Genomic DNA, 24,639 nt, shown 5'->3' with positions numbered 1-24,639 from the left:
ATAAAATAGCACTTAAGCATGCATAAAGAAAAGGTAGGAATGCAGAAATAATAAAGAACCACAATACTGCCATAAAAACAGACACAGGACCCATGGAAAAGACTAGATAACCCCAAAACGAATCCACACACCTACAGTTAACTCATTTTTGACAAAGGTGCCAAGAACATACAGTGGGGGAAAGACAGTCTGTACCACAAATGGTGCGGAAAAAGCTGAATATCCATATGCAGGATGAATCTAGACCCCTATCTCTCACCATATACAAAAATCAAATCAAAGTGGATTAAAGACTTAAATGTAAGACCTCAAACCATGAAACTACTACAAGGGAACACTGAGAAAAATCTCCAGGGTGTCATCAACAGATAAATAATTTGAACTTGTACTTCAGAAACAAAAAAAATCAAAGAACCACAGAATTAAAATGGGAGCTATCTCTTTAAATAAAGAGAGAGAATTAATCCCAAAGAGAAGTCAACATTTTTTTTTTTCTAGACAGGTTTTTAACTCCAACATTCAAACATAATTAGCATTCTAAAAGTGAGAGAAAGAAGGTAAGAGATATTCAATGTCCAAGTTGCATTTTTCTCTCAAAGGTAGACCCCACCTCTTTTTGCCCTTTCTTTGTTCTCCATTATAAAAAGACACTAACTATTCTAATCTCTAATAGCAAGTACTCCCCAATAGATTCATTGCTTCAACAGACTATATAATGTCAGTGTTCTTGCCTCTTAATGTTCAGAATTGTATAAATGTCAATATTTTATATAACATTTACAAATTTTTCTGCCAAATATAAAAATCTCACAGAATGTAAATTCTGCTGAAATTATGTTGACAACATATTATGTGATTTTCATAGTTAATAGTATATACAATGATCTGGAAAAATAATCTAGTAGTAGACTAAATTGAAATCTTCATATATATTTCTTACATAAAAAAATTGACTTCTCAAGTTATTAATATTTTAAAATTAAAAATGCAAGGATTGTAGATATGGAATTTTAGAATGAAAAACACTTTCTTTGACTAATTACCATCTTAATATTGGGTAATGTCATTAGTAACTGTGTGTATATGTGTGTGTGTACATTTAAGTAAATAATTTTCTATTTGTTTTTCACCCACTTAAAGCAGTTAATGTTTTTGTTTCGTTTGATGGAACTTAAATTATCGCTGACTATGTACTTTTCTTCCTTATACCTCTTGGCCAACATGTGATGTGATAATGCAAGTGGAATGATAGCATATAATTTTCTTGAATTAACTTATGAGATAGGATTATACAGTTTCGATTAAATTTCTTTTCTCTCAAAGACATCTTATTTACTTTATACAATGCCTTTTAGATTAATCAGTTCTATTTTAATTAAGAAAACCAAGGTAGAAAAATTAAACAATTTTTCCAGGTTCATAAAGTGCGATTGCAGAATTAAAAGAATAAAATTGTAGAACTGCAGGAGAACTGGAAGAGACTGTTCATGTTTCTGGTCAAACTCTTCATTTCAGTGAGGGAGAAAATTGAAGTCTGAAGCAGTTAAGTGACTTGATCAAGATTATATACTAGACAGTTAGTGAGAGAACAGAACAGAAGGGAAACTGGGTTGCCCAGCTGCTGGCTCATGTCTTTCTACTCTACCATACTCACAAATTTCAAGTTTGAAATTTTTGTATTCATATAAGTTAGCTGGAGGCAGTAAGCATAGCCCTTATAAAGCAACTCTTGAACACTTGGAGAAACATGTTATCAAGTGTAAATTAGAATAGTATTGGGAAGACCTAGTGAGGAAACAGCCAGAAAAGAAAAGATTCGTTATGGAATATGAATCAAAATTTGGAGAATAAGAGGCGAGAGAATGTTGCAAGTGTGAGAACCAGCAAGGGTACATACTCATATGGGAGAGTGAGGAAATTGTTAGAGAGTAGGAATGCGGTTAGAAAATAGAATCTATTGATTCTCTTGGCTCAGAGAATCTATGTTGGGGTGTAATAGAATGATGCTTGGTGAGAAAGGAACTGGAAGCAGAAAAAGAACAGAGAAGGGAAGGGCTTAGCAAGGACTTAATAGGCACAGTTGGCAGAGAGTGAAGGGCCTAGTAGATTCTAATGATTAAATATAACTTCATTAGAGCAGTGATTTTTTTGGGTATGTTTTATTCATGGTTGTGTCCTCCGTGCCCAGAAGAGTGCCTAGTACATAGCAGGAATTCATTAAATATTTGTTGAATGAACAAATAAATAAATGAATGAGGGAGATATGGAGATTTACAAGATGGAAGCTTTGAACAAAAGAGTAATATGATACAAACAGCGTCCAAGGTATTCTTGTAAATGTATCAGTATGGCATAACATGATGACTTAAATAAGACTCTTAATCACAGGAAAAGAAAAGATGTATGGCAGAAGAAAAATAAATGGAAGGAAAATGATACAATATGGACTTGTATTTGGAAGCACAAGAATATCTCTTATGAGCCAATGGAATGCAAAGGGAAACTTCAAGATCATTTGGATTCAAATTCAATTTTGCTTCTTTAAAAATGGACACCTGGGAAATAAAGCACTAATGGTTTTATTTTTTCGAAATATAAGAGCAGTTTTAGAATCCCTCATGAAACAATGAACCAACTGTAATTTTTTATAATATGTTATAACTTGGGCAAACACAGGACTATTTTTCCAGGATATCATGGAAACTATTTTTTAATTGTGGCAACTTTTCATTTTAAAATAACCCCCATGGAAGAAGTGACAAGATTCATAAAGCAGGCTTATCAGTGCCACTAATGGTTCTATATCTAACTTTTCCAGTGTTATTCTATCCTATTTCATAATCATCCCTAATTACTGCTTTACTGTACTTCTCTCAGTTGAACTCTGCCTTTTGCTATAGATTGACCAATACCCTAATTTCAATGAAGTGTCAGGAAATAAGCTAAATTGCTTTGATGTGGAGAATTACTTCTTTGCTTTTTATGAGTGCTTATAACATATCCTGTATTATTAGAGAGGCCTATATAAAAGCCCAAACCATTGATTTGAATATTTAAATTCTAGAATTCACAGCACCTTAGATAAGCTAAGGTAACTGTTTTCTACCTGATTAATGACAGCAAGAATTAAACTGCGGTAGCTGACATATGGGAAACTGCGGAGAATGAAGGGTTCATATTTTGGCTGACATGCTGTTTGCCACTTTTAATTCTCCTTTTATTTTATCAAGTTCACATGAGGGAGAGAAAAGGCACTCAGTGATACTCGGAACAATTATAGCACCTTTCTTTTTCTTTTGTGCAGAGAAGAATAACTTAACTTTACCTGCCAATATTTTCTTCCATCGCACATTTTCATTCTTTTTTAATGACGAATGTTATGAAAGTGGCCTATGTCATCACACATACTGACCTCTCTTAAGAGTTTAAGCTGTAGAAAGCCAACAGAGACTCCCTATCTCTGAAAATGCTATTGCCATTGTTGCTCTCAGTGTACCACCAACAAGTTGATACAACATTCATATACAAAATAGGGAGATAAGGAACAAAGTCCGGGAAGCCAAGGTGCAAACTTGGGGGAAAGAAGAAAAAAACACCTTATACATAAAAATAAACTCTGTTCTACTCCTAGCAATCTACTTCTCATAAAAACAAATCCTTTTCTATTCCTAGAAAAAATCTACTCTCTATTCCATCCTTTCAATTTGTATGCATTTCTTTGTAGAAGTTTCCTTCTTTCTTTATATGCTATGGTATTGCATGGTGGTTAAAAGTTCAGACTCTGAAGTCAGAATCTCTGGTTTCTTTTTTTTTTCTTTTTTTCTTTTTTTCTTTTTTTGAGACAGAGTCTCACTCTGTCTCCCAGGCTGGAGTGAAGTGGTGCGATCCTGGCTCACCGCAACCTCCGCCTCCCAGGTTCAAGTGATTCTCCTGCCTCTCAGCCTCCCAAGTAGCTGGGACTACAGGTGTGTGCCACCATGCCCAGTTAATTTTTGTATTTTTAGTAGAGACGGGGTTTCACCATGTTGGCCAGGATGGTGTTGATCTCTTGACCTCATGATGCACCTACCTCAGCCTCCCAAAATGCTGGGATTACAAGCGTGAGCCACCGCGCCTGGCCAGAGTGACTCATTCGAACATTCAATGACCTGGCCTCTTAGAGTTTCTAAACCACTTGACGGTTAGTTATATCTACCTGGCCCAGACTCCCTGTTTTCATCTTGTATCTTCCACTTGCTAAGCGACCCTAAGGAAGTTATTTAGCCTCTCTGTGCCTCACTTTCTTCAAATGTAAAAGAACTTAACGATAAAATCTACCTCTTAGGGTTGCTGAGAGCATTAAACCAGTCAATGAATGGAAAGTGCTTATGGCGTTGCGTGGTATGTAGGTACATCATGTAAACGTTAGTTGCCATCATTATTTCATGCTTGATGCAGACACTTACAATAGTGCTTCTGAATTAATAAAAAATTCAGATTTTCCTCCTTATAGAAGTATATATGTTAAAATTTTGGACAAGTTAGAAGAACTATAAAGAAGAAAAAAAAACTCCCTTCTGTAATCTTTCTATCTAGAGGTAGTAACTACTCCCACCCTTTAGTGCATACTCCCATAATTATTATTAAGTCCATTTGGTCATCTTCTACCTCCCTTCACGATCACTTTTTCTCTAGACATAGAAGAAAGCACAAAATAGTTTTAATAAAGAGAAATGAATTAAGAAAGGCAACTGCTTAGAAAGCAGGAAGCCTGGCTTTCATTCCCCGCCCTTGCTAGATCATTTAAGTTACAATGGGCATTTTACTATCTCTATCCTTTTGTTCCTCCACGGAACTGTTGCAAAACTGGTATAACAAGAACTTCCCTCTGCCCCTTTTACAAAGATGCTACGATGCATCCATTAACTAACTTCTCAAAAGAAAGCTGGCACATAGAAGGGGGCAAAATATGAAGTATGTGAGTATAGTACAACTAAAAGCTTAGTTTACAGAGGATGTGTTTTAACAAAATCTGAGAGGAAGCAAAAGACAGGAAGTTGCTATAGTCTCTCTTTAACTGTAGGAGCTATCTCCTCTAAACTGTTAATTATAATGTGTTACAGTTTTTAAAGACTGTGCTCTGGTATGCATTTAGACTAGTGCCAAAAATAATTCCATAATATCCGTAAATTTGTTATCGCTTTTTGTATAACCCTATGATATACCAAAAGAGAAATTTATGAAATTAGAATAGCTGCACCTCCTCATTTGAATTCACTCTAATGTCTTAATATCCATGTCTCCTATGGTTATAAAACATCACCATTTTAATCTAATCTGAATCCTCAAGTGTCATCTCCATACCAAGCAAATAAATGGTTCATTTATTCAAAATAAAATGAATCATTCTGAAATTGGATGATTTACATAGACATGTGAGATACCAGTTACTTGTGCTAAGACAACGAGGAAAATTTGGCCATTTTAATTCATTTGTGGCCTTTTTGCTCCAGATCTTTTCCTACCTAATGTTGAGAGACTTTTTCCGAAGTTCACTCCACTTGAAGTTCATGTTATCCAAACGTCTTTGTAACAGGACTGCATCATCAGAACCTTCCAGGGATCTCAGGACTTTTTGGCTGTTTTCATCCAGGTTGTGATAAACATCTGTGTGAGCTTCAATTTCACCTTGGAGGTCCTACAGGACAGCAGGAAGAAGAATATGTGCAGAATTATCAAACAAAGGAAGCAAGCGATGAATGTGAATTTGGAGAATTGCAAAAAATAAATAATTATTAGTTCAAAAGACACTTCAATCAGGTTAACTAACAAGAAGATACATCTTAAATCCCTCTTCTTGGCGTATTGCCTTCACCTGTTATTATGTAGATTTAAAATGGGCATCTTATTAGGTGTAATAAATTTACTCCTTGCCATTATGAGTTGGAAAGTAATGTATTTATAACTTCATAAAGTTCACAAGTTATATCTTCTAGTCTATGAACAAAATGTATTATTTTATGGAAGTGATAGGAAATAAAAGTCTATGATAAAGTATACCCCAATGCCAATAATTTCATTACTATATGGATCAAGTCATATTTTCTATTCACGTAGTAATCTGCAGAGTTAACTCTGATCATAAAAGCATGGAGAGACTAATAAACAAGATTGTACTTGGTTTCTGGAACCAAGTACAATCCTGGGAGTCTGTCATGGGAGAGAGAATCTTCTTGACGACACACATTAAGTTCACCTTGGTATTATAGCATCATACATATAGTACAGCATCATACATTTATTAGTTATGATTTCCCATTTAATACATGTTTTTAGGCTTGACAGGTGGAAAGTACATAGGACCTTGGTAAGAGTTACGATAAGAGGTTATGCATTCAACCTCATTTGTATATACACAGATCAAGAAAATTATTATAGTAGAAGAATCTGACCTTTACATGGTATGTCTTCCTGTGTAACATTTTCAGCTTGAACCGAGGACTACAGCACTGATCCTGTTGCATAGTAATCCTGAGAAAACCCAGAAACTGAAAGAGCCCTGCTTTAAAATGCCAACTTTGCTTACATTCTGTTGACAGAATGAATTTTGGAGCACAGGCCTCACCAGTCAATAATAATAAACGGCCACTTTGTACTCCGCACTAAACAGTAGCCGGGAGTGTGGATGTGGGAGGAACCTCAAAGAGAGGAGGCCTGGAATATGCAACTGACAGTTTATACTAAACAGCCAACTTTTCTTATCATTTTGCCGTTACAAGCCAGAGACATTATAAATTCATTTTATATATGTGTTTCCCTCCTTGTTCCCAGCAGAACAGTCAAAGCCAAGGGAACATTCCTTAGAGAGCTGCCGGGTACCAGCATTCCTTTCTGCCTACACAATGAATGGAGGCTTTGTACATTATCTGACTTGCTCTTAGAGATTTGTATGCTTCTGTTCAACAAGTTTAAAAATTCACTCTGAAGCTCCAAACCATTGGATTGATCTGTGTAACTAGAAAAGTTCCCCCCCCCCAAATTGAATTAAATTACTCTGCTAAAGTAAGGAAGAAAGTGGCAGAAATAACATGTTAGAAATTCTGAAGAACTGGCTCATGTTTTCAGCCACAGCCTCTTAAGATGCAGAATTCTGAATGTTAGACAAGTAAGGTAGACAGACAATGAATGTCTGTTGTCACTATTTTTGGCAGCTAAAGCATCACTGATGGACTCTAAAGAGAGTTGTGTCCCATTCTCTTTGACTGGGAGACAGGAAGGGGAATATGGATAGAACCACATCAGAAGTTGAAAGAAGGGAAACACTGAAACAGACTCAGTAGTATCTCTCTCCCATCAAAACCAGGTTTGTACTGGAAGGATATAGCCTGATTTTGAAACTAGCTTATATGGTAGAAGGTTAGTATTGGGATTCTTGCAGAATGAAGTTTGGTCAAATAGATAGCCACTTTATGTTTTTCTTTCTTTTTTCCTTTTGCCTACATAGAATAACATGCCTGCCTAATTTGCACTTCTTCAGCAAAAGAGAAAAGTGAGTGAATTTATCTAAGTACTTCAGGAGAAAAAGCCAACTAGATCTAAGTTCCAGAAAATTCCTTCACTTGTCTTTTACTTTTCTTCTTCTGTTGTATTTGATTTGTACAACACTTTCCTTTTGTGTATGCACTTACGGGATTAAAGACAAACTTTTAGTTGTTCAACAAAATAAAGTATTTTCACTAGTAGCATCAGTTTTCCATGTTTACTATATTACTATACATATGAAAGATAGTACATTTGAATTTTTATATCCTACATTGATAGCAGAGACCCAGGCTCAATCACGAACTCCTTAAGGTTATATATACCATGAAGTCACCAACACTTTCTTTGTGTTCTTAAGCATAAATAGGATGTTGATTCATGAATTTGCTAATTTTCATCTTTGCCATGTATATTATACTGCGTATAGTCATCTTTGTTGTATTATCAACAAATCAACAAATACATGAATATAAAGTTGATAAACAAGTATTTATTGAGGACTGATTTACTGTCTAGTTTTAGCACTTTGGGAAATGTAAGAGGAGTACAAACGATAGCTCTGTCTTCAATTTTCCTAAAACCTAGTGCGCACTTTTGTTTAATTTGTTTATATTACCAACTAAATATTGATGGGAATTCCTGCCAAGTCTTCATAGATACGGGGATAAAGACTCCTTCCTTTAGAAATGCAGAAATGGCTAAAGTTGTCTTAGCATTGGCAAGAAGATAAGTCTTCTGTCAGTACTCGTTTTCTAGGTCATGATGGTGGTATAGCGCTATAAATGACACATGTACAGTAAAGGGCTTTACTGGTTACAAAGCACGTACAAATGTACCACCTTAGTCATTCCTCCCCCTGGCTCTGTGAAGTACATCACATTTTCTGTTTTGCAGATGAGAGCACTGTGACTTGGATGTTTAACTGACTTGCCTAAAAGTCACATAGCTGATAAGTGTTAGAACTCGGAAGTGGATCCAATTCTCTTGATTCTAGAAGATCTTGGGCTGTCACCACCAACCCATTTGCCAGAAGCATTGGACATAATATACAGTAGTCATTGAACCTGAACGAAGATACTACTTGCAAGAGTAAATAAGTGACTGTTGAGGGAAAAGCACCTTGAGAGACAGCATTCTTGAGTTTGATAAAATGTTTACCCACATGGATTGATTTGTTCTCAATGAAAAATTGGATTCTGACTGCTCTTTTCACTTCTCATTTAGCATGGGGCATCCTGGACCACCTGTGAGCAAAAAATGTTCACACTGAAAAGGCCTCCTTTCTACAAATTTCCCTGCTGCCAGAACAGAAATTCTGCCATCAGTAGTTCATCTCTTTGTCTACAAGAGCCATGTGGACCATACCATGTGGAACCATACCAAGAAATGATTTGACGCATCAGCATAAACATAGCTCATCCATGTTCCTTTGGGATGGCAGGCTGGTAGGAAACCTGTCAAGCTACAGGACTCAGATAGGTTGCCCTAAAAGGAAGGTAAGTATTGGGGAAGAACCCAAGGCTCTCTTTCAAACACTGGCATGCTGTAGTGGAGATTTTTCAGTATCAATAAGGCAACATGAGTCATAGATTGGGAATACAGGGCAGGCTGGAAGGAATATACATTATATATAATATAATATAATATAATATATAAAAAACTACCATAATAATTATTTGTCTAAACTCATCATTTAAAGACTAAACCTCAGTCTCAGGTAGCACAAAAAAGCAAAAGATTGATATGGAGAATCAAGTGGGGTTCTCAGAGGGTAGCCAATCTGGACAAAGGGTAATTTTCATGGAAATTTTTGGATAGTTTTATTTCACTTCTGACTTAAGTAGAAAAGATCATTCATACCTTCATTACTGCATTCACTGTATGCTCTCTAATTTTTTTCTTGTTTTTTGTGACTGTAGTCTTTAGGAAAAGCAATAATGAATAAACAAAGGGGAAAAGGTATTTGTTATGTAACAAAAACCATAGCAGCAGCAGCAGCAGCAAGGGCAACAACATACATGAAACTTACTATACATACCAGGTGCTGTCCAAAGTGCTGTATATACACGAGCTCATTTTCTCCTCTCAACAACCCTCCAGGGTAGGGGCTACTATTATCTTCATTTTCCATATAAGATAATGAAACTACTGTAAGGTTAACTAAAAATGCCCAAGGTCACATAACTAATAAATGCAGCAAGATTTAGAACCTAGTGAGCCAGACTTCAGGGACTGTGCTCTTAGCCACTAGGCTATACTACCTTTCAAGTTTAGTTGTTGGTGGTAGTTTTTCCTATTAATAATGCTACTACCTAAATTTTCGCAAATCTAGGACTGCTATTAGAAAATAAAGGATAATGATTTCAGCACACGAAGAGCAATTTTATGGTCTTATTAACATAAAGACTATTAAACAGATTTGTAGCAGTGGACAGAGATGCATCCAATACAACAAGAGAAAACACAAAGTAGTTGAGAAAATGGGTGCAAACGAAAAAAGAATGTGTGTCCTCATAAGAGAAATATTTGGTCTAAAATTCTGCACAATTATAGAGCAAATTTCAGCGGGGAGTACCAAAAAAGTTCAGTTATGAGACAAGCAATATGTTCATAGTACAGCAGTTTTAGGAGTAGGGGAGATCCTGTTTTCTGAAGGGCTTTTACAGATTCCACACTTCCTTCTTATCTGAGTCTCATCCATTCCTGCTGTGAATCTCCTTTCTCAGCTTCCAGAGAAAACTCCTGGCAAACTGTAGTTAAATAGACATAGGTTTGATTCTTCTCTTCTCTCCCTTATTAGCCACATAGTGATGAAAACTCTTTAATGACTTTGGTTTCACTAAACATGAAATAATAATACATATCTGCTAAATTTTTTGAATATTACATGGAATAATTTTTGTAAAAGACTTTGAATAGCGTCCAGAACACAAGAGGTCTTTAATAAACAATAGCAAATGCAGGGCTTACTATTACAAGATAATCCATGTGGAAATCAGATGATAGAAATAGATTTCATGAAGTTACGGGACTTGGCTTGAACCTTGAGGGATGTATATGATTGAGAAAGGGGAAAAAAAGAAAATATTCCAGGTAAAAAGAATAGCATGGGAATGGAGTAAAGGTGAAATGAACTTGGTTTATGAGCAGGGACAATGAATTGCACAACCTGATTGGAATGGACAATGAGTGTTGAGAGAAATAGGTAGAATGCAGCCCAACTGCATACACCAAGTAGAATAAAGTCTTCCTTTAGGAAGCCACTGAGAATAAAACTTTATAAAGAAAAGTACAAAGATAAGATTATTGAATACTAAATTTGTACTATTTCATTCAACAAGAAGAATGATCCATGGTGTTCACAAGTAATAATACAACTGGGGAAGAATAGGAAAAGTTATGGATGTTTTACTAGAAGAAAAATAAAGAACGGAGATATCAAGAATTAGTGCTGTATCCTTCTTTTTATTATTAACCATTTTATTAACCATTAAACAAATGGTTGTGATACTACTCTAGAACATCATGAATAATCATATCCACATATTTCCTTTCCCATGTAAATGGAATTATTGGCCTCTAAAATAGGGCTCAGCAAATGAAAACTTCCCTGTTTTAATATAGCTGAGAAGTAAGGAAACAAACACAATGGCGTAGAAAGAATAACAATAAGTGACCAAATCTCCTTGAAAATTTTATTATAGACAGATTATCTCTAAGCTTTTCTGAAAGCAGTTAGTATATGAATCATTATAAGGCCATTAGTTCCTCCTTGCTGATAATTTTTACCTAATTTAAATTAGCTTGATGGGGAAGGAGTGGTCTGATTTCTAAGAACTTAGAAGGTCAGGAACATACAATTCGAAATAGGAAAGAAATTATCCTAAGTGGCTAAATTGAGAGTAGGAAGGAGTGACACCTTACAGAGAAACAGAAAGGTGTAAAAGGAACCACGGCATGTGTAACTGACCAGGGTCACACAGTGTGGAAACTAACAGCTCTCCATGCATTAGTAGCCCTTGAAGGCATCACCTAGTTTTATAGTGAAGCAAAATAGTTAATGCTCATGATGATCATGTTGAGTTAGCCAGAGAAAGCAGATTTACATTCAATAAAATCTGTTTAAGAAGAAAGCAGTGTATGTAAATGCTTCAAATGACCAAATGACTTTTATTTGATACAGTTGTTTTGAAAAGTGTTAATGATTTAAATAAAAATAAAACAAAAACAATCATACAAAAGTAGAACTCCCTTAGACTGGTTATCCAAAATGACTCATTAAACATGAGCTCTAAATAGTAGAGCTTTTGGAGCACACTTGCATACACTCATACATACACACACACAGAAACCGATACAGATATTCTATTATGAAGACATAAGAACAGAAATTGAGAGTAAATCTTTAGAAACATGTACAGCAATCTAAAAATAAAAAGCGTGGGCTTAAATTTTGTATGTCTGGTATTTGTAATTTTTAAAATAATTCCTTTTTATTGCATGTTACAAAAGTATCAGTCTGTTATGGATTGGGAATTAAAACAAGCCAAAAAAAAAAAAAAAAAACCCCAAAAAACCCTGAAGTGATCTTTCCTAACAAATTTTTTGAGAAGAATCCATAGGAAGAAATTGAACCCACAGTCTTGGCCCTTATCAGGATTCTAATCTAACCACCGGAGGTTCCTCACTAGATGAGAAAATGCAGTTGGATACAGATTCACAAGAGGGTGTGACCGTTTCTTTCCCTTCTTATTCTATATGTGGCCATGCAACACCTTCAAAAGTAGCAGAGTTGTCATCCCAAGAGAAACAAGAGTTAATTTGAGGACTGCTGTTTGGCTTGGAGCCTGGTTGCTCTAGGTAGATAAGGAGTATGTTTTCAGGTCCACTGCATTGCGTTGCGTCTTAAACGAGCAGCTATGGATTTAGGAGTCCACAGGCTTTGCTTTAAAAATGGCTGTTATTAAAGTCCTCAGAGACTATTATCCTGCAGGGTTTGTTGTCTTTGCTTTCATATCTCATTCGAAAATTCTCACACTTAAGCACTACAACAGCAGAGAGAAGGGATATGCTCTCTTGCCTCAGTATATTCCCAGGGGCAAAGCTTTATTTCAAAATCTAATCTTTAAAAATGCCTGGCCTACGGTGGATTACCCCCGGAGGAAACTGAGCAAAATCCCATTTGTCAAAACGCCTTAGGCAATCCCGAACTCTGGTAATACGTGATGCTTTCTCTCCTTGTCTGACCCTCTGACTCCATTCTTAAAATTACTTTTTAAAACTGATGAGTTCATTTAAGATATACTAGGTTGGAAGTAAGATGAGAGGTATCTTTCTCATCTATATCTTGTTTTTCCTAGTTTCTTTTCGTCCAGTCACAATGCAAAAATTCGCTGCATATTTATTCATCACACAAACATGCATTAAGTACCTATTGTATGTCTATAAGTAGGGCCAATAATACCTTCCTTTTAAGGTTTTGGCAAAGATTAGATGAGATGATGTGAGTAGACCAATCAAGTACCTAACCCAATGCCTAACCTACTGCTAGGTTTCATTAATGTTGCATCCTTCTAGTCCCCCTCTCACTTTCTGCCATGGCTCCAATCCTGCTAGCAGAGAAGACATGAAGCTGTTCAAAAGAAAATGAATACCTATTGCATGAAGATGGGAGCCAGAGCTATAGGCAGGAGCTAAGAGGTAGTCCTCAGGAAGTTCAGGTTCAAAGGGCACAGTGTAGCCAATGAGAGCTTAGAATGCAGCCTGGAGGTTACATCTGATTCTATAAGGATAACATTCTACTGTAGCTTCTTGTGTAAAGGTGTAACATTGTGAAAATAGTATTTGGTAATGATGATTGGGAGGACGGTGTTCAGGGTAAATGTAGCAGGGTCAGAGTGAAGGCAGGAAGTCTAGTGGACAGGCAGTCCCAGACATTCAGGAACCAAAATAGCAGTGGCTCCAGAATCAGAGAGAAAGTAAAGAAGAGTGATGCTATCATCATTGAGTGCTCATAAGTTATAAAAATAGCTGCATGTGTGATTTAATTTCATCCTTCTCTTGTCCTACCTTTGGAAGGTAGAATTCAGGAAAGTGATAACTATTCACAAATACATTTTAAAGATAGAAATGTTATTTAAAGCTGTATTTCTCAAGGAGTAAGAAAAAATTACATATGCTGTGTTTCAAACACACACACACACACACACACACACCTTGGGGCCAAATAAATTAGAATGACAAAACCATTACACCAAATGACAAGGGCATTGACGTTGAAGCTCCATATAGGCACAGGTGACTCCCACCTAAAATATACCCTACCAAGCATTCCTAAACTATATGGGAGTGAGTTCTAAAGGACACAATTTCTTGAGAAAAGGTGGTCAGAGTAACACTGCTTCAGATATTTTTAAAAAGATAGAAGCCATTGACCCAGTGGAGAGCTAATGTTGATACTCATTTGGCTCTGCACATAAAGTTTAAAAAAGAATGGCATGCCTTTTAATTCCGGTGTTGAAAGAGAAAACAAGTCTTAAGACAGGCTGAGTTTTCTTTTTTAATACTATATCTAAAATCCATATAAAATACTGTGCTGCAATATTATTTCTGATATTGCTATACAGCTTCAGTACTCATAATTGGGTGAGCATTTCCTGCATGAGACATCTTTCAGATCACTGACAACAGTAATCTTGAAAGACCTTAACATGCAAACTCTAGATTGTAACACTTAAGTCATAGAGACAACCACATATGAAAAGTCTACAATGTGGAAGGTACTTTTGGTTTTATATTATATTTTATGTGCAGGAATCAGTCTGTTTGAAGAAAACTACCCTTATCTGAGAAAGACCAGATGGGTCTTTCCAACTCTGAGACATATTTATTATTGCAGAGCCATGATGAGGGGTGGAGGTAGGGTAGGGGGATGAAACAGGGCGGGAGCTAATACTTATAGCCCTTATAAATCCTTTACACCAACTCTATGAAATAGGCCTTCTTTATCCCCTATTGAGGAAACCATGATTTTGAGAGGTAAAGTAACTTATACAAATCATAGAGTTGTTGTTATGTGGCAGAAGCAGGGTTAGAGTAAAGATCTTCCTGAAACTAGGTTCTTTTTATTGTCTTCCCTCCAAGCTCCAATGTCTTCCCCATCCATTAAATACAAAGCAAGTGACTTCTGACTTGGGCTACATGCATCACAGCAACATAATTACAATAACTTATTAAGGTACCTGTGAGATATTTAGTTTCAGGGCACTGTGATGCTCTGATAGGAATGGTCAGCAACTGAATTATTTTCCAATTAGGTATTGTTTTTAAAAGTTGATCCTTAGTCAACTCAGAACTAATATCATTGATGATTTTGAATGGCTTTAAATGAACATAATACATTCCTATTTTTCAAACAGGTAACTCTCTTCCCATGGGCAAATACATATTTGGTTATATTAATCTGTGCAATTTGTCTATATTATATACAGAGTTAAAAGCTCGAAAAGCTCTTATTTCTGGAATCTCTTTGTCACGAAGCTATTTTTTGTCCTCTAGAGAATCACTGTGGTTCAAGATTGTATATTAGAAAAAAGCAATTAGTTGATGTCAAGTCTTATCTTATCCCAATAGCAATATGTAAGAAGAAGGCAAGAACATATGGCAAAGTGCCATAATTATTTTTGATCATACACTAGAAATCACAACAGCCATGTAGCTAATTTCCTCTGGCTTGTTTTAATTATTAGGGTTGTAAATGCAAACAACTTCATTTCATCCCCCACTTTCCCCCCCAAAAACCTCATAATACTCCCACACAGCCACAAAACAACCCTACACTGATGTAATTGTTTAGAATAGGTTAATGATATGAAAATCTAAGACATTTCTATTTTTTTCATTTTAAATAGCTGGACAACTTCCAAAATAATCACAGATACTCATCAGACACAACTGTATTCATTTGTGGGTACTCTTTAGCCTACAGCATAGAGATATTAACCTTAAAACTATTTCTAGGTATTCATAAGTTTTGAATGTTAAAGACGGTTCTAGCACCATGATGTTAACTAAAGTCCTGCTGATATAATTGAATCTGATTCCCTGGTGATCTTTGGTGAGTTAATTTCTGTCTACTACCAAGTAGAGCAAATTCTTTCTTCTGGAGAGTGTAACTTTTGTGTGTGTACCTAGACAGTTCTTTCATCCTATTTTGCTTTTCTTCTCTTATACAATAGGGTGAATGGTGATGGGGAGAAAATAAAGTCATTCTTTTGTTAATGTACGAGGAAAAGGAGGAAGACAGGGGATATGCATACGGACACTGATGTAAAGGTAGGTAATATTTTGCATATTTGCTGGGGAAAAATGTCATAAATGAAAAGTAGGCAAAATGCTAAGGGACATTTCCCCATTCTTAGAACCCATCCATGAGCTTTCCATCGTGATAAGGTTTGGCTTTGTGTCCCCACCCAAATCTCATCTAGAACTGTAATCCCCACACATCAAGGGGGGACCTGGTTGGAGGCGATTGGATCATGGGGGTGGTTTCCCCCATGCTGTTTTCCCATGTGATAGTGAGTGAGTTCTCATGAGATTTGATGGTTTTATAAGGGCTCTTCCCATTCACTCGTTCTCTCTCTCTCTCCTGCTGCCTTGTGAAGAAGGTGCTTCCTTCCCCTTTGCCTTCCACCATGATTATAAGTTTCCTGAGGCCTCCCCAGCCATACAGAACTGTGAGTCCATTAAACCTCTTTTTCTTTAGATAAATTACCCTGTCTCAGGGAAGTTCTTTATAGCAGTGTGAAAACGAACTAATATACATCGTGTATCTATTAATTCTTCCCAAAGCATTCGGTTCAGTTCATAAGATCCTAGAGACCCTTAGACCATCTCACTGAAGCAGGTCCAGGGTACTTTTTGTGGCCTTTTGCCATGATGCAATGCTCTTTTCAACTGAGAACAAGTACATTTGGAAAATCATCCCCAAAAGAGCAAGATTTGGGAAGGCTTAGGCCTTTCCATGCCCACGTGACATGTTATATAAGTCTTACGAAGAACTAGAACAGATAAAAGGATGACTTTACAGATTATTTTACATCATAAGAATTTTTACGTGACAGCGACTTTTTGAGACAGAGTTTTGCTCTTGTCGCCCAGGCTGGAGTGCAATGGCGCGATCTCAGCTCACTGCAACCTCCGCCTGCCTCCTGGGTTCAAGCGATTCTCCTGCCTCAGCCTCCTGAGTAGCTGGGATTACAGGCACCTGCTCACCATGCCCGGCCAATTTTTTTATTTTTAGTAGAGGCAAGGTTTCACCATGTTGACCAGGCTGCTCTCGAACTCCTGACCTTATGTGATCCACCTGCCTCAGCCTCCCAAAGTGCTAGGATTATAGGCATGAGCCACTGCACCCGGCCTACATTTTAATATTGATTAAAGAACAGGGGAAATCTGCCTCATAACACCCTGAGTAAGAAATGAGAAATTATAGCTGCATATCATCATTGCCACTGACCCTGAGTATAAACGAAGAAGTCTCATGGTGACCAAAACAGAGAATTGTTAACTAGGTCATGTTCATGGTGCTTTACCATGGACAAATATTTTTGATCCACCCTTCTAAGGCACGGGTAGAAAAGCTGTTGAAATGTTGTAAATCTCTGCTTGAGTTTGCGATACAGTTTTAAATTTAGCAGAAAAATATTCACCAACAGGAGAATGAGAAACCAATGTGGATAATGCCTAATTATTAATGTTATCTTGAATAGAAAATAAAAAGACTTGCTAAAACCTTTCTGCCTGGTTTTGTCAGAGTTCTATTCCTTTTACACATTTACTTTTTGATGTTTTCCTTTTGTGGGCTGGCAGAAAGATGGGGTCACTCTAAACGTTTACTAAAAATACTCTTAAAACTATAAGATGTAAGTTTTTTATTTTAAAGAGCCCAAAGTCTTCTGAAAAAGTCTTAGGCAAATAAATGAACCAAAACAATGTGATAATGTTAAACTCAACACATCCCTGTGGGAACAAAGAACAATTAGCCTTGACCCCCAAGATTTGCAGATGCCATCATACAAGCGATGATATTTGATCAGGGTCTTGAGGGATGAGTATCAGCTGGCCAGGGAGAAGTGGAAGAGTGAAATTTGAAGCAGTGGGAAGAACATGAATAAAGTTGAAGATAAGATGAGATAAGAATACACATCAGAGCTAAGTAACTCTCGGGGGGAAGAGGGGAAGACCCATGACGGGAAGAGAGACAAAGTGGTAAGATCAAAATTTCTGTCTCTCTCTCTCTCTATATATATATAGCTGCACAGGAAGGAGGGCCTGGATTGTGAAGGGGCTTGTATATCAAGCTAAGGATTTGGACTTTATCCTGTGAAGATGTCTAATCTGTTTAAGATTTTTTGGTAACATCATCTTGGTGGCAGTGCAAAGATACATTAGAGGCAAGAACACTAGAGCCAGGGGAAACAGTTAAAAGGATGTTATGACAGTCTGAGCAAAAGACTATGGAAATCTAAACTAAAGTAATAGACATAGGATGAAGAAAAGGGAGATATTTTCGAGAGATCATGAATACAACTTAGAGACTGACTGAATGCAAGGATAACATGTAGGGAGGCAAGTTGGGTTTCTGGCTTAGCAAAGAAGATGGGGGTGATAACACTACCTATTATTAAAGTGTTGAATTTCCAAGGATATATGAGCAGTTTAAGCATAGGCTAAGACTTAGTGATAGGGTGTGGAAGGGAGAGTGGTGTTGACCTTTGACGGGGGGTACATGTCATCCACTCATGGGCATGGTAGCCTGAAATAGGGGCGGTAAAGAAGGGTCCAGCAGGGAGTCAGTCTGTGTTCTCTTTCTTGCTCTCTCAGGCATCTGTGTTCTTTGTGTCATCCACACATGCCTGTGAGCGTGAACTTGCATCATGCATCAGTAGTTTCATTAGTACAGTGGTTCTCAAACTTGAGTGAGCTTGAGAATCACCCGGAGGGCTTATTAAAACACAGGCTGCTGGGCTCCACTCTCAGAGATCATGATTCTGTATGTCTGGGGTAGAACTCAAGAATTCGCATTTCTTACAAGTTCCCAAGTGATGCTAATACTGCTAGTCCAGAGACCCCATTTTGAGAATGAAACACTGTTCTAGCCTAACAGCCCTTAATCTTCCAAAGGTCATGAATGCCTTTATAAGAATGATGGATCTTCTCCTCAGAATCCTGCAGAAATATTTATAAACACAAAATACGACCTATTATTTCATGGACTTCTGCTACTGTCACTTCCACCTCCACCTCCAAGAAATACAATGGATTAATGAAGACAACGTATCCTTCCAGCACCATTCTAAAGGAAAACCCCCAGGAAGAAGAATACATTGGAAAATGGCACCAAAATGTGATGTTACTTATTTCGGTGTCTTAGAATTACTCACAGTGAGCCTACGTACAAAACGACCCAATTTGGGGAAGGAGACCTGTCAAAGGACAGTTCTTGGGTGCAATGAGGAAATTCATTTCACTCTAACCACATTCAGGTAACCTGACCTTTTCCCATTTTACCCTGCCATTCACTTGGGAAATAACAAATAACAGAGAGGTGGGTGGGTAACCATGGAGAAAAGGGTACATTTAGCCAGGGGCCTGCCTTTGGAAGGACACAGCAGTTTGCACCTCGGGAAAGCGGAGGTAGGGCTCTAGGCTCTCTGTCTGGTAGCCCAGGGAAACAGTTCAAGATCAAAGGAAAAGATAATTAAGAATGTGCTTAAAAGAAAACTTCAAATCAGCTGTGCTACACAAAGATATGAGACAATTCCTGTTGTAGAGAAAAGAGCATTTTGACTTTACCCTAAGAATCTTTCTTATGTGCTTTCCATAGCCCAGCGGTATAGATATTTTTAAATGATCCTGGAAAGAAAGCAGAGGTGTTCTTTATTTCATGAATAGAAGGCAATCTTTCATTTAAAGAACCTTAACCCTGCTCTGCATGCATGCATGAAGTCAGGAACACAAGGGCAATATTGTATTATTCATTTCGGCAACTATAAATTCAAATGATGGCTCTGAGGTTGGGGAGAAAAAGGCCTGCTGAGCTGGACAGCAGAACGCTTCCTTCAGCTTATCAAAGAAGTGATAGTGCTACAGGCAAGAGTGCCCCTTAATAATCTAGGGAAAATACGCCTCTGAGTCAATGAAGATTTTCTGTTATTGCATGGGCTGTTTTGCCTACAGCCAAGAAAATTCCTCCTGATGGTAATGTTTTAGCCTCTGATTCATCTCCTCTGTCTTTAATTCTTCTCAGCAAACTTTTATTGGGTCTCATCCTGGGCACATTTACAGAGCAATTTCCATAATGATAAAAATCTCTTCAAATGAGATTTAAAGTGTAGTTAAAAGGCAGATGTGTTGTGGCAAAGGCGTTGTAGTACAGTGGCCATACATCACCATGCCATGGAGCTCTCAGTCAGCCAGCCTATGGAATGACCCCGGTTTCACTCTGATAAGATTACATATCCTTGTTTGAGGCTAATGGCTTCATTAGGAAAAAATAAATAAATAAAAGAAGATAAAACAGGCTCTTTATTGGAGAGATAAGTCCATGAACATGAGTTAGACTTTTGCACTCTTCTCCCTTTGTTCCGTCTCTTAGACTTCAGAGGCAACAAGAAACTCCTTGAGCACGGAAGTGAACACTAACAAACGCACAGGTGAAAGCTGAAAGGATCTGCTTGCCCTGAGAAGCTGAGCTCCTTATCTCCTACAGCCTGTTCTCATGGTTTTAAGTGTGATTGCTAGAAAAGTGGAAACTACAGGTTACAGTTCCCTGAATGGCTGAATGCTTGCTCCTGGAAAACTGCCTGGTACCTGAGAAAGCAAGGAAATATTCCTTGAGCAGTCAATGTTTGAAACCTCAAAAGTAGCTAAGACTATTTCTTCTTCACTGTAAAATCAATATAAGATTTTTAAGCTTTGGAACTTCCCAAACCCAAAAATAGCTTGCCTACCCAGATCCTGACTCATAGAGTTCATTAAATGATATGAACTGATTTTTTACTTGGCTGCTGGTTTTAAGTATTGATAGATAATCATATCATGTGATAGGGAAATCATATTAACACATGGGGCAAATAGAATCTTTCAAAAGATCAGTTTTGAGATCCAAGATCATCATTAAATAATAGATTCTGAAGCATTTAAAAGAGGACTTGGAACTTTTAAATGCCATATGTTTGATCACCTTTTTAAAACGTAACATGACGATATTCATGGAGAATCAATGTCACATAATGTCTACATTACTTACAGCAGAGAGTTCCACTAATTTTCTGTGCTCCTTTCTTTGCCTAAATGAACTATTTTGTTTAGCACAATATTTTGTTTGTAGAATAAAATTTATCCTTGTGATGTTGGGAGTTATGAAATAACTCATGTGTTTTCAAATATCATTAAATGTATGGAATTCAACTATAATTAGTAGAAATCATTTGAGGGTCTTTAATTTACTGATGCTGACAAATTCTCATCAAATACTTACTGTACTTTCACGTACAATAACATCTTTGTAGGCAGATGTAAGACACTAGAAAAATAATGTACACTTTCAAGGAGAAAGTGAACCTCCCATACCTCTGAAATAAAAGCAATTTAGAAATCTTATATATTTTAAAAGAAGCACATAAATTAATCTGTAAAATTCACTTTACTTGTTGTCAGTGAAATGCTGTGTTCAATTTGCGGTTACAGCAAACAATTAATGGAAAGTTTGACTTCACTGTAACAATATCCTCTTTTAACCAAATAACCTTCCTTAAACCTTGGATAAAATTTTCTGCCAAAAAATTCCCCTACTTCCCACTATCACCATCACAGATAAACGGATTGAAAAGACAACACCATGCTCAGTAGAACTGTTTGCGTACACTCAGTTAGCCAAGCTTCTACTGCTTGATTTCATTGCCACGGAAAATCCTCCAGGATAACTTGGGTAGCAGATACCTCTATTATTTCTCCCAACATCCCACTGCTTCCAATTGCTACTGATTTGCTGTTACAATCAGTAGCCTAGAAACTTGAACCACCCCAAGTGTTTTAAATGCAGAAGAGAAAATCCGAGGGAACATTGGGAAGGAAAAAATGTTTCCAAAGAGCGGCATTGTGCTTGTATGACTGTTTTTCATCAGCCTTGACTCTTTGGAGAGGCAGTTTTACTTTTTATACCTAGTCTAATATTTCTTCTCACTAAATAGTGAATTAGCACAGTGCAAATTTAGCAGTCATCCTTCTGACATCTTTACTCATAAAATAAGTAAAAGCAATCCCCAACTTACAAAGAGTTCTCTAACCAAAAATCACTTGCAAATAAATGGTCCAGAACCCCAAACTCAAATTTCCACAGATACAATAGTCATATACATGTCTCAGACCAGCATATACATATATAGCTATTTAACCTATAACGTGGACGATTTATATCATTTTGATAGCATGACTTTGGGTTATATGATTTGGGAAATATGCATCTTTTGGGATATGAAAGAGTCAAGAAGTATGGAAAATAAATACTTCCTATTTTAAGACCTGGATTTGTCCAACACCAAACAAAGGAGATATAAATGGGCATCTGCCCTCTCCTTCCATGTCCTGGTGCCCGTATTTTCTACTCTCAAAGTTCCTTATGTTTTAATCCGCATTCTCTCTTATCTGTTGAAAATCTTATTCCCAGAGTATAGACTGACAACTTTCACATTATGGGAGATTTTTATATTTTAAAAAGAGGGCATGGGCATGGTGGCTCACATATGTAATTCCAGCACTTTGTCAGGCCAAGGTGGGTGGATCACTTCAGCCCAGGAATCTGAGACCAGCTTGGGCAATGTGGCGAAACCCTGTTTCTACAGAAAATACAAAAATTAGTGGGGTGCTGTGGCACGTGCCTGTAGTCCCAGCTACTTGGGAGGCTGAGGTGGGAAGGAGGAAGGAGGATCACCTGAGCCCAGGGGTGTCGAAGTTGCAGTGAGCCATGACTGTGCCACCGTACTCCAGCCTGGGTGACAGAGTGTGACCCTGTCTCCAAAAAAAAAGGAGGAAGCTGAATTAAACCAAACCAATCTGAATCATAGATTGACAGGATTTCCAAGAACGTAAGAATGCAAAGTAAAAATATTCAGATGGTACCATAAGTGTCTGGGGGAAGAAAGGCTTTAGCTGTTCTTGATAGGCAATCTACTTTGGTTAATACTATGAATTGGCTCAGCTAAACCTACTTACCATCCTTCCAATTGGACAGGTTGGAAATTAAAAACCGTATCTGCCAGACTTCCATGCAGCTAGTGTTCTGATTATGAATTAGGATATAAGTTAGGGTTGTCAGATAAAATACAAGGTACCCAGTTAAATTTAAATTTTCTACACAATCTTTTTTATTTAGTGTAAGTATGTGGCATGCATTATTTTTATTCGCTAAATCTGGCAACGTTTTGCCAAATGTGTATATTTGTAAGAGATTTGGAAGGTGGAAGGGAGGTATAGGCCACCTTTCTGCCCTTTTTGGCTGTTTCTGTTGGTGAGCTTAGTCAAAGAAACATGAGATTTCCTACATCAGAGTTCCAAAGTTCATTCTCCAGCTTCCTGGCTGGAGAAGGGCAGTTGCTAACAGCGGCTTCAAAAGTGGTAGCCTCTAGATTTCAACCTCCTGGTTCCTAGTTCACAGTTACAAAGTATGTCTTTGAAATCATTGCTTCAGTGGTACCCCGGAGATGGTAGTTTCTTATTGGATCAGTTCTATATGGTTTTAGAAATCAGAGCCAAATCTAAAACCTGCTACTTTAGCCTTTCCAAAACTTTGATATGCATCTAATTCCCTGTATTAAATCCCTATCTGATTAATGTACCTAGAGTAGTTTCTCTTTTCTGCACTGAACTCTCTTATGTTGACCCTCAGGGCCGCCTCCTCTATTTGTTTCTACTACTTGCAATATCTTCCTTTAGTCATTAAAAAAAATCTACAAACAATACAACTTTATGGTTTTCTTAACATGGTTCTTTGTCACAGCAGAAATTTCCCATCACAGAAGGATAGGAAGTGAGGAAGGCAAGTGGATTTGTACCTATGGACAGATGTCTTATTTATTTTATTTCTAAAGAACATATTTTACAAGACACTTTAGGTTGTAATAATGCATTAAAAAACCTAAACAGTATATCAGCATCCTTTAGAAACACTTTACTATTATTTTTCTCATCTCTTTTGTCCCTCATATCTACATGTCAAATTTCCACTGACAACTAATTTGATGCCTAGGGAAAATATTTGATTCAACAGTTTCACAACATGATGTCCTATTAATTAAAACATGATACACTGTCATCAAATTTCCAAATAAAAAGAAGCCCAGAAGTGAAATATCACAAACTTGATACATATGTACAGTCATGTGGAGGGGTGGAGGGATACTAAGGAAAGACAGTATGTTTTCAAACCTGGCTTGCACGTGTGAGGTGAACGCTGGAGAACAGAACTTACCTCTCTGCTGTCAGCACCTGGAGCAGTACTGAGCGCACTCGAGGCACTCAATAAATCGAGCTTAATTTTTTAAATCTTTTGCTCCCTTCACCCATTCTGCATATATCTCATGTACAATTTCATTTCCCAAAAATGCCAGGTTCTAACATCAGGAAGAAAATATATGGTGAGCATTGACCATCTCTGGTGGTCAAGGTCTCTACTTTTAATCTCATGTAATTAGGGTGATCCAGGATGCTATTAATAATTACACAGGGTCAGGCACACTGGCTCACGCCTGTAATCCAGGTGCTTTGGGAGGCCAAGGTAGGAGTATCGCTTGAAGCCAGGAGTTTGAGATCAGCGTGGGCAACATAGCATGACTCTATCTCTACAATATGTTTTAAAAATTAAAAATAAAAATAAAAAACAGTTAAAGGAGTTTGAAAGCAGCCTGGCCAAGATGGTGAAACCCTGTCTCTACTAAAAATACAAAAATTAGCAGGGCATGGTGGTGGGCACCTGTAATCCCAGCTACTCGGGATGCTGAGGCAGGAGAATCGCTTGAACCCGGGAGGTGGAGGTTGCAGTGAGCTGAGATCGCACCA

At 37.3% G+C, this 24,639-nt stretch overlaps 1 protein-coding gene across 1 annotated transcript in view; it reads right to left on the bottom strand.

The window, feature by feature from the left end:
- Window positions 1-24,639, bottom strand: part of DMD (dystrophin) — a 2,170,472-nt gene that overhangs the window by 380,537 nt on the left and 1,765,296 nt on the right. The window contains exon 56 of the mRNA XM_011957103.1: window positions 5,505-5,677. Coding sequence (XP_011812493.1) covers window positions 5,505-5,677 — 173 coding nt within the window. The remainder of the gene's footprint in view (window positions 1-5,504; window positions 5,678-24,639) is intronic.

This window comes from Colobus angolensis, unplaced genomic scaffold, assembly GCF_000951035.1.
Source record: "Colobus angolensis palliatus isolate OR3802 unplaced genomic scaffold, Cang.pa_1.0 Scaffold434, whole genome shotgun sequence".
Classification (NCBI taxonomy): Eukaryota; Metazoa; Chordata; class Mammalia; order Primates; family Cercopithecidae; genus Colobus; species Colobus angolensis.
This window is presented reverse-complemented; position numbering and strand designations above follow the sequence as displayed.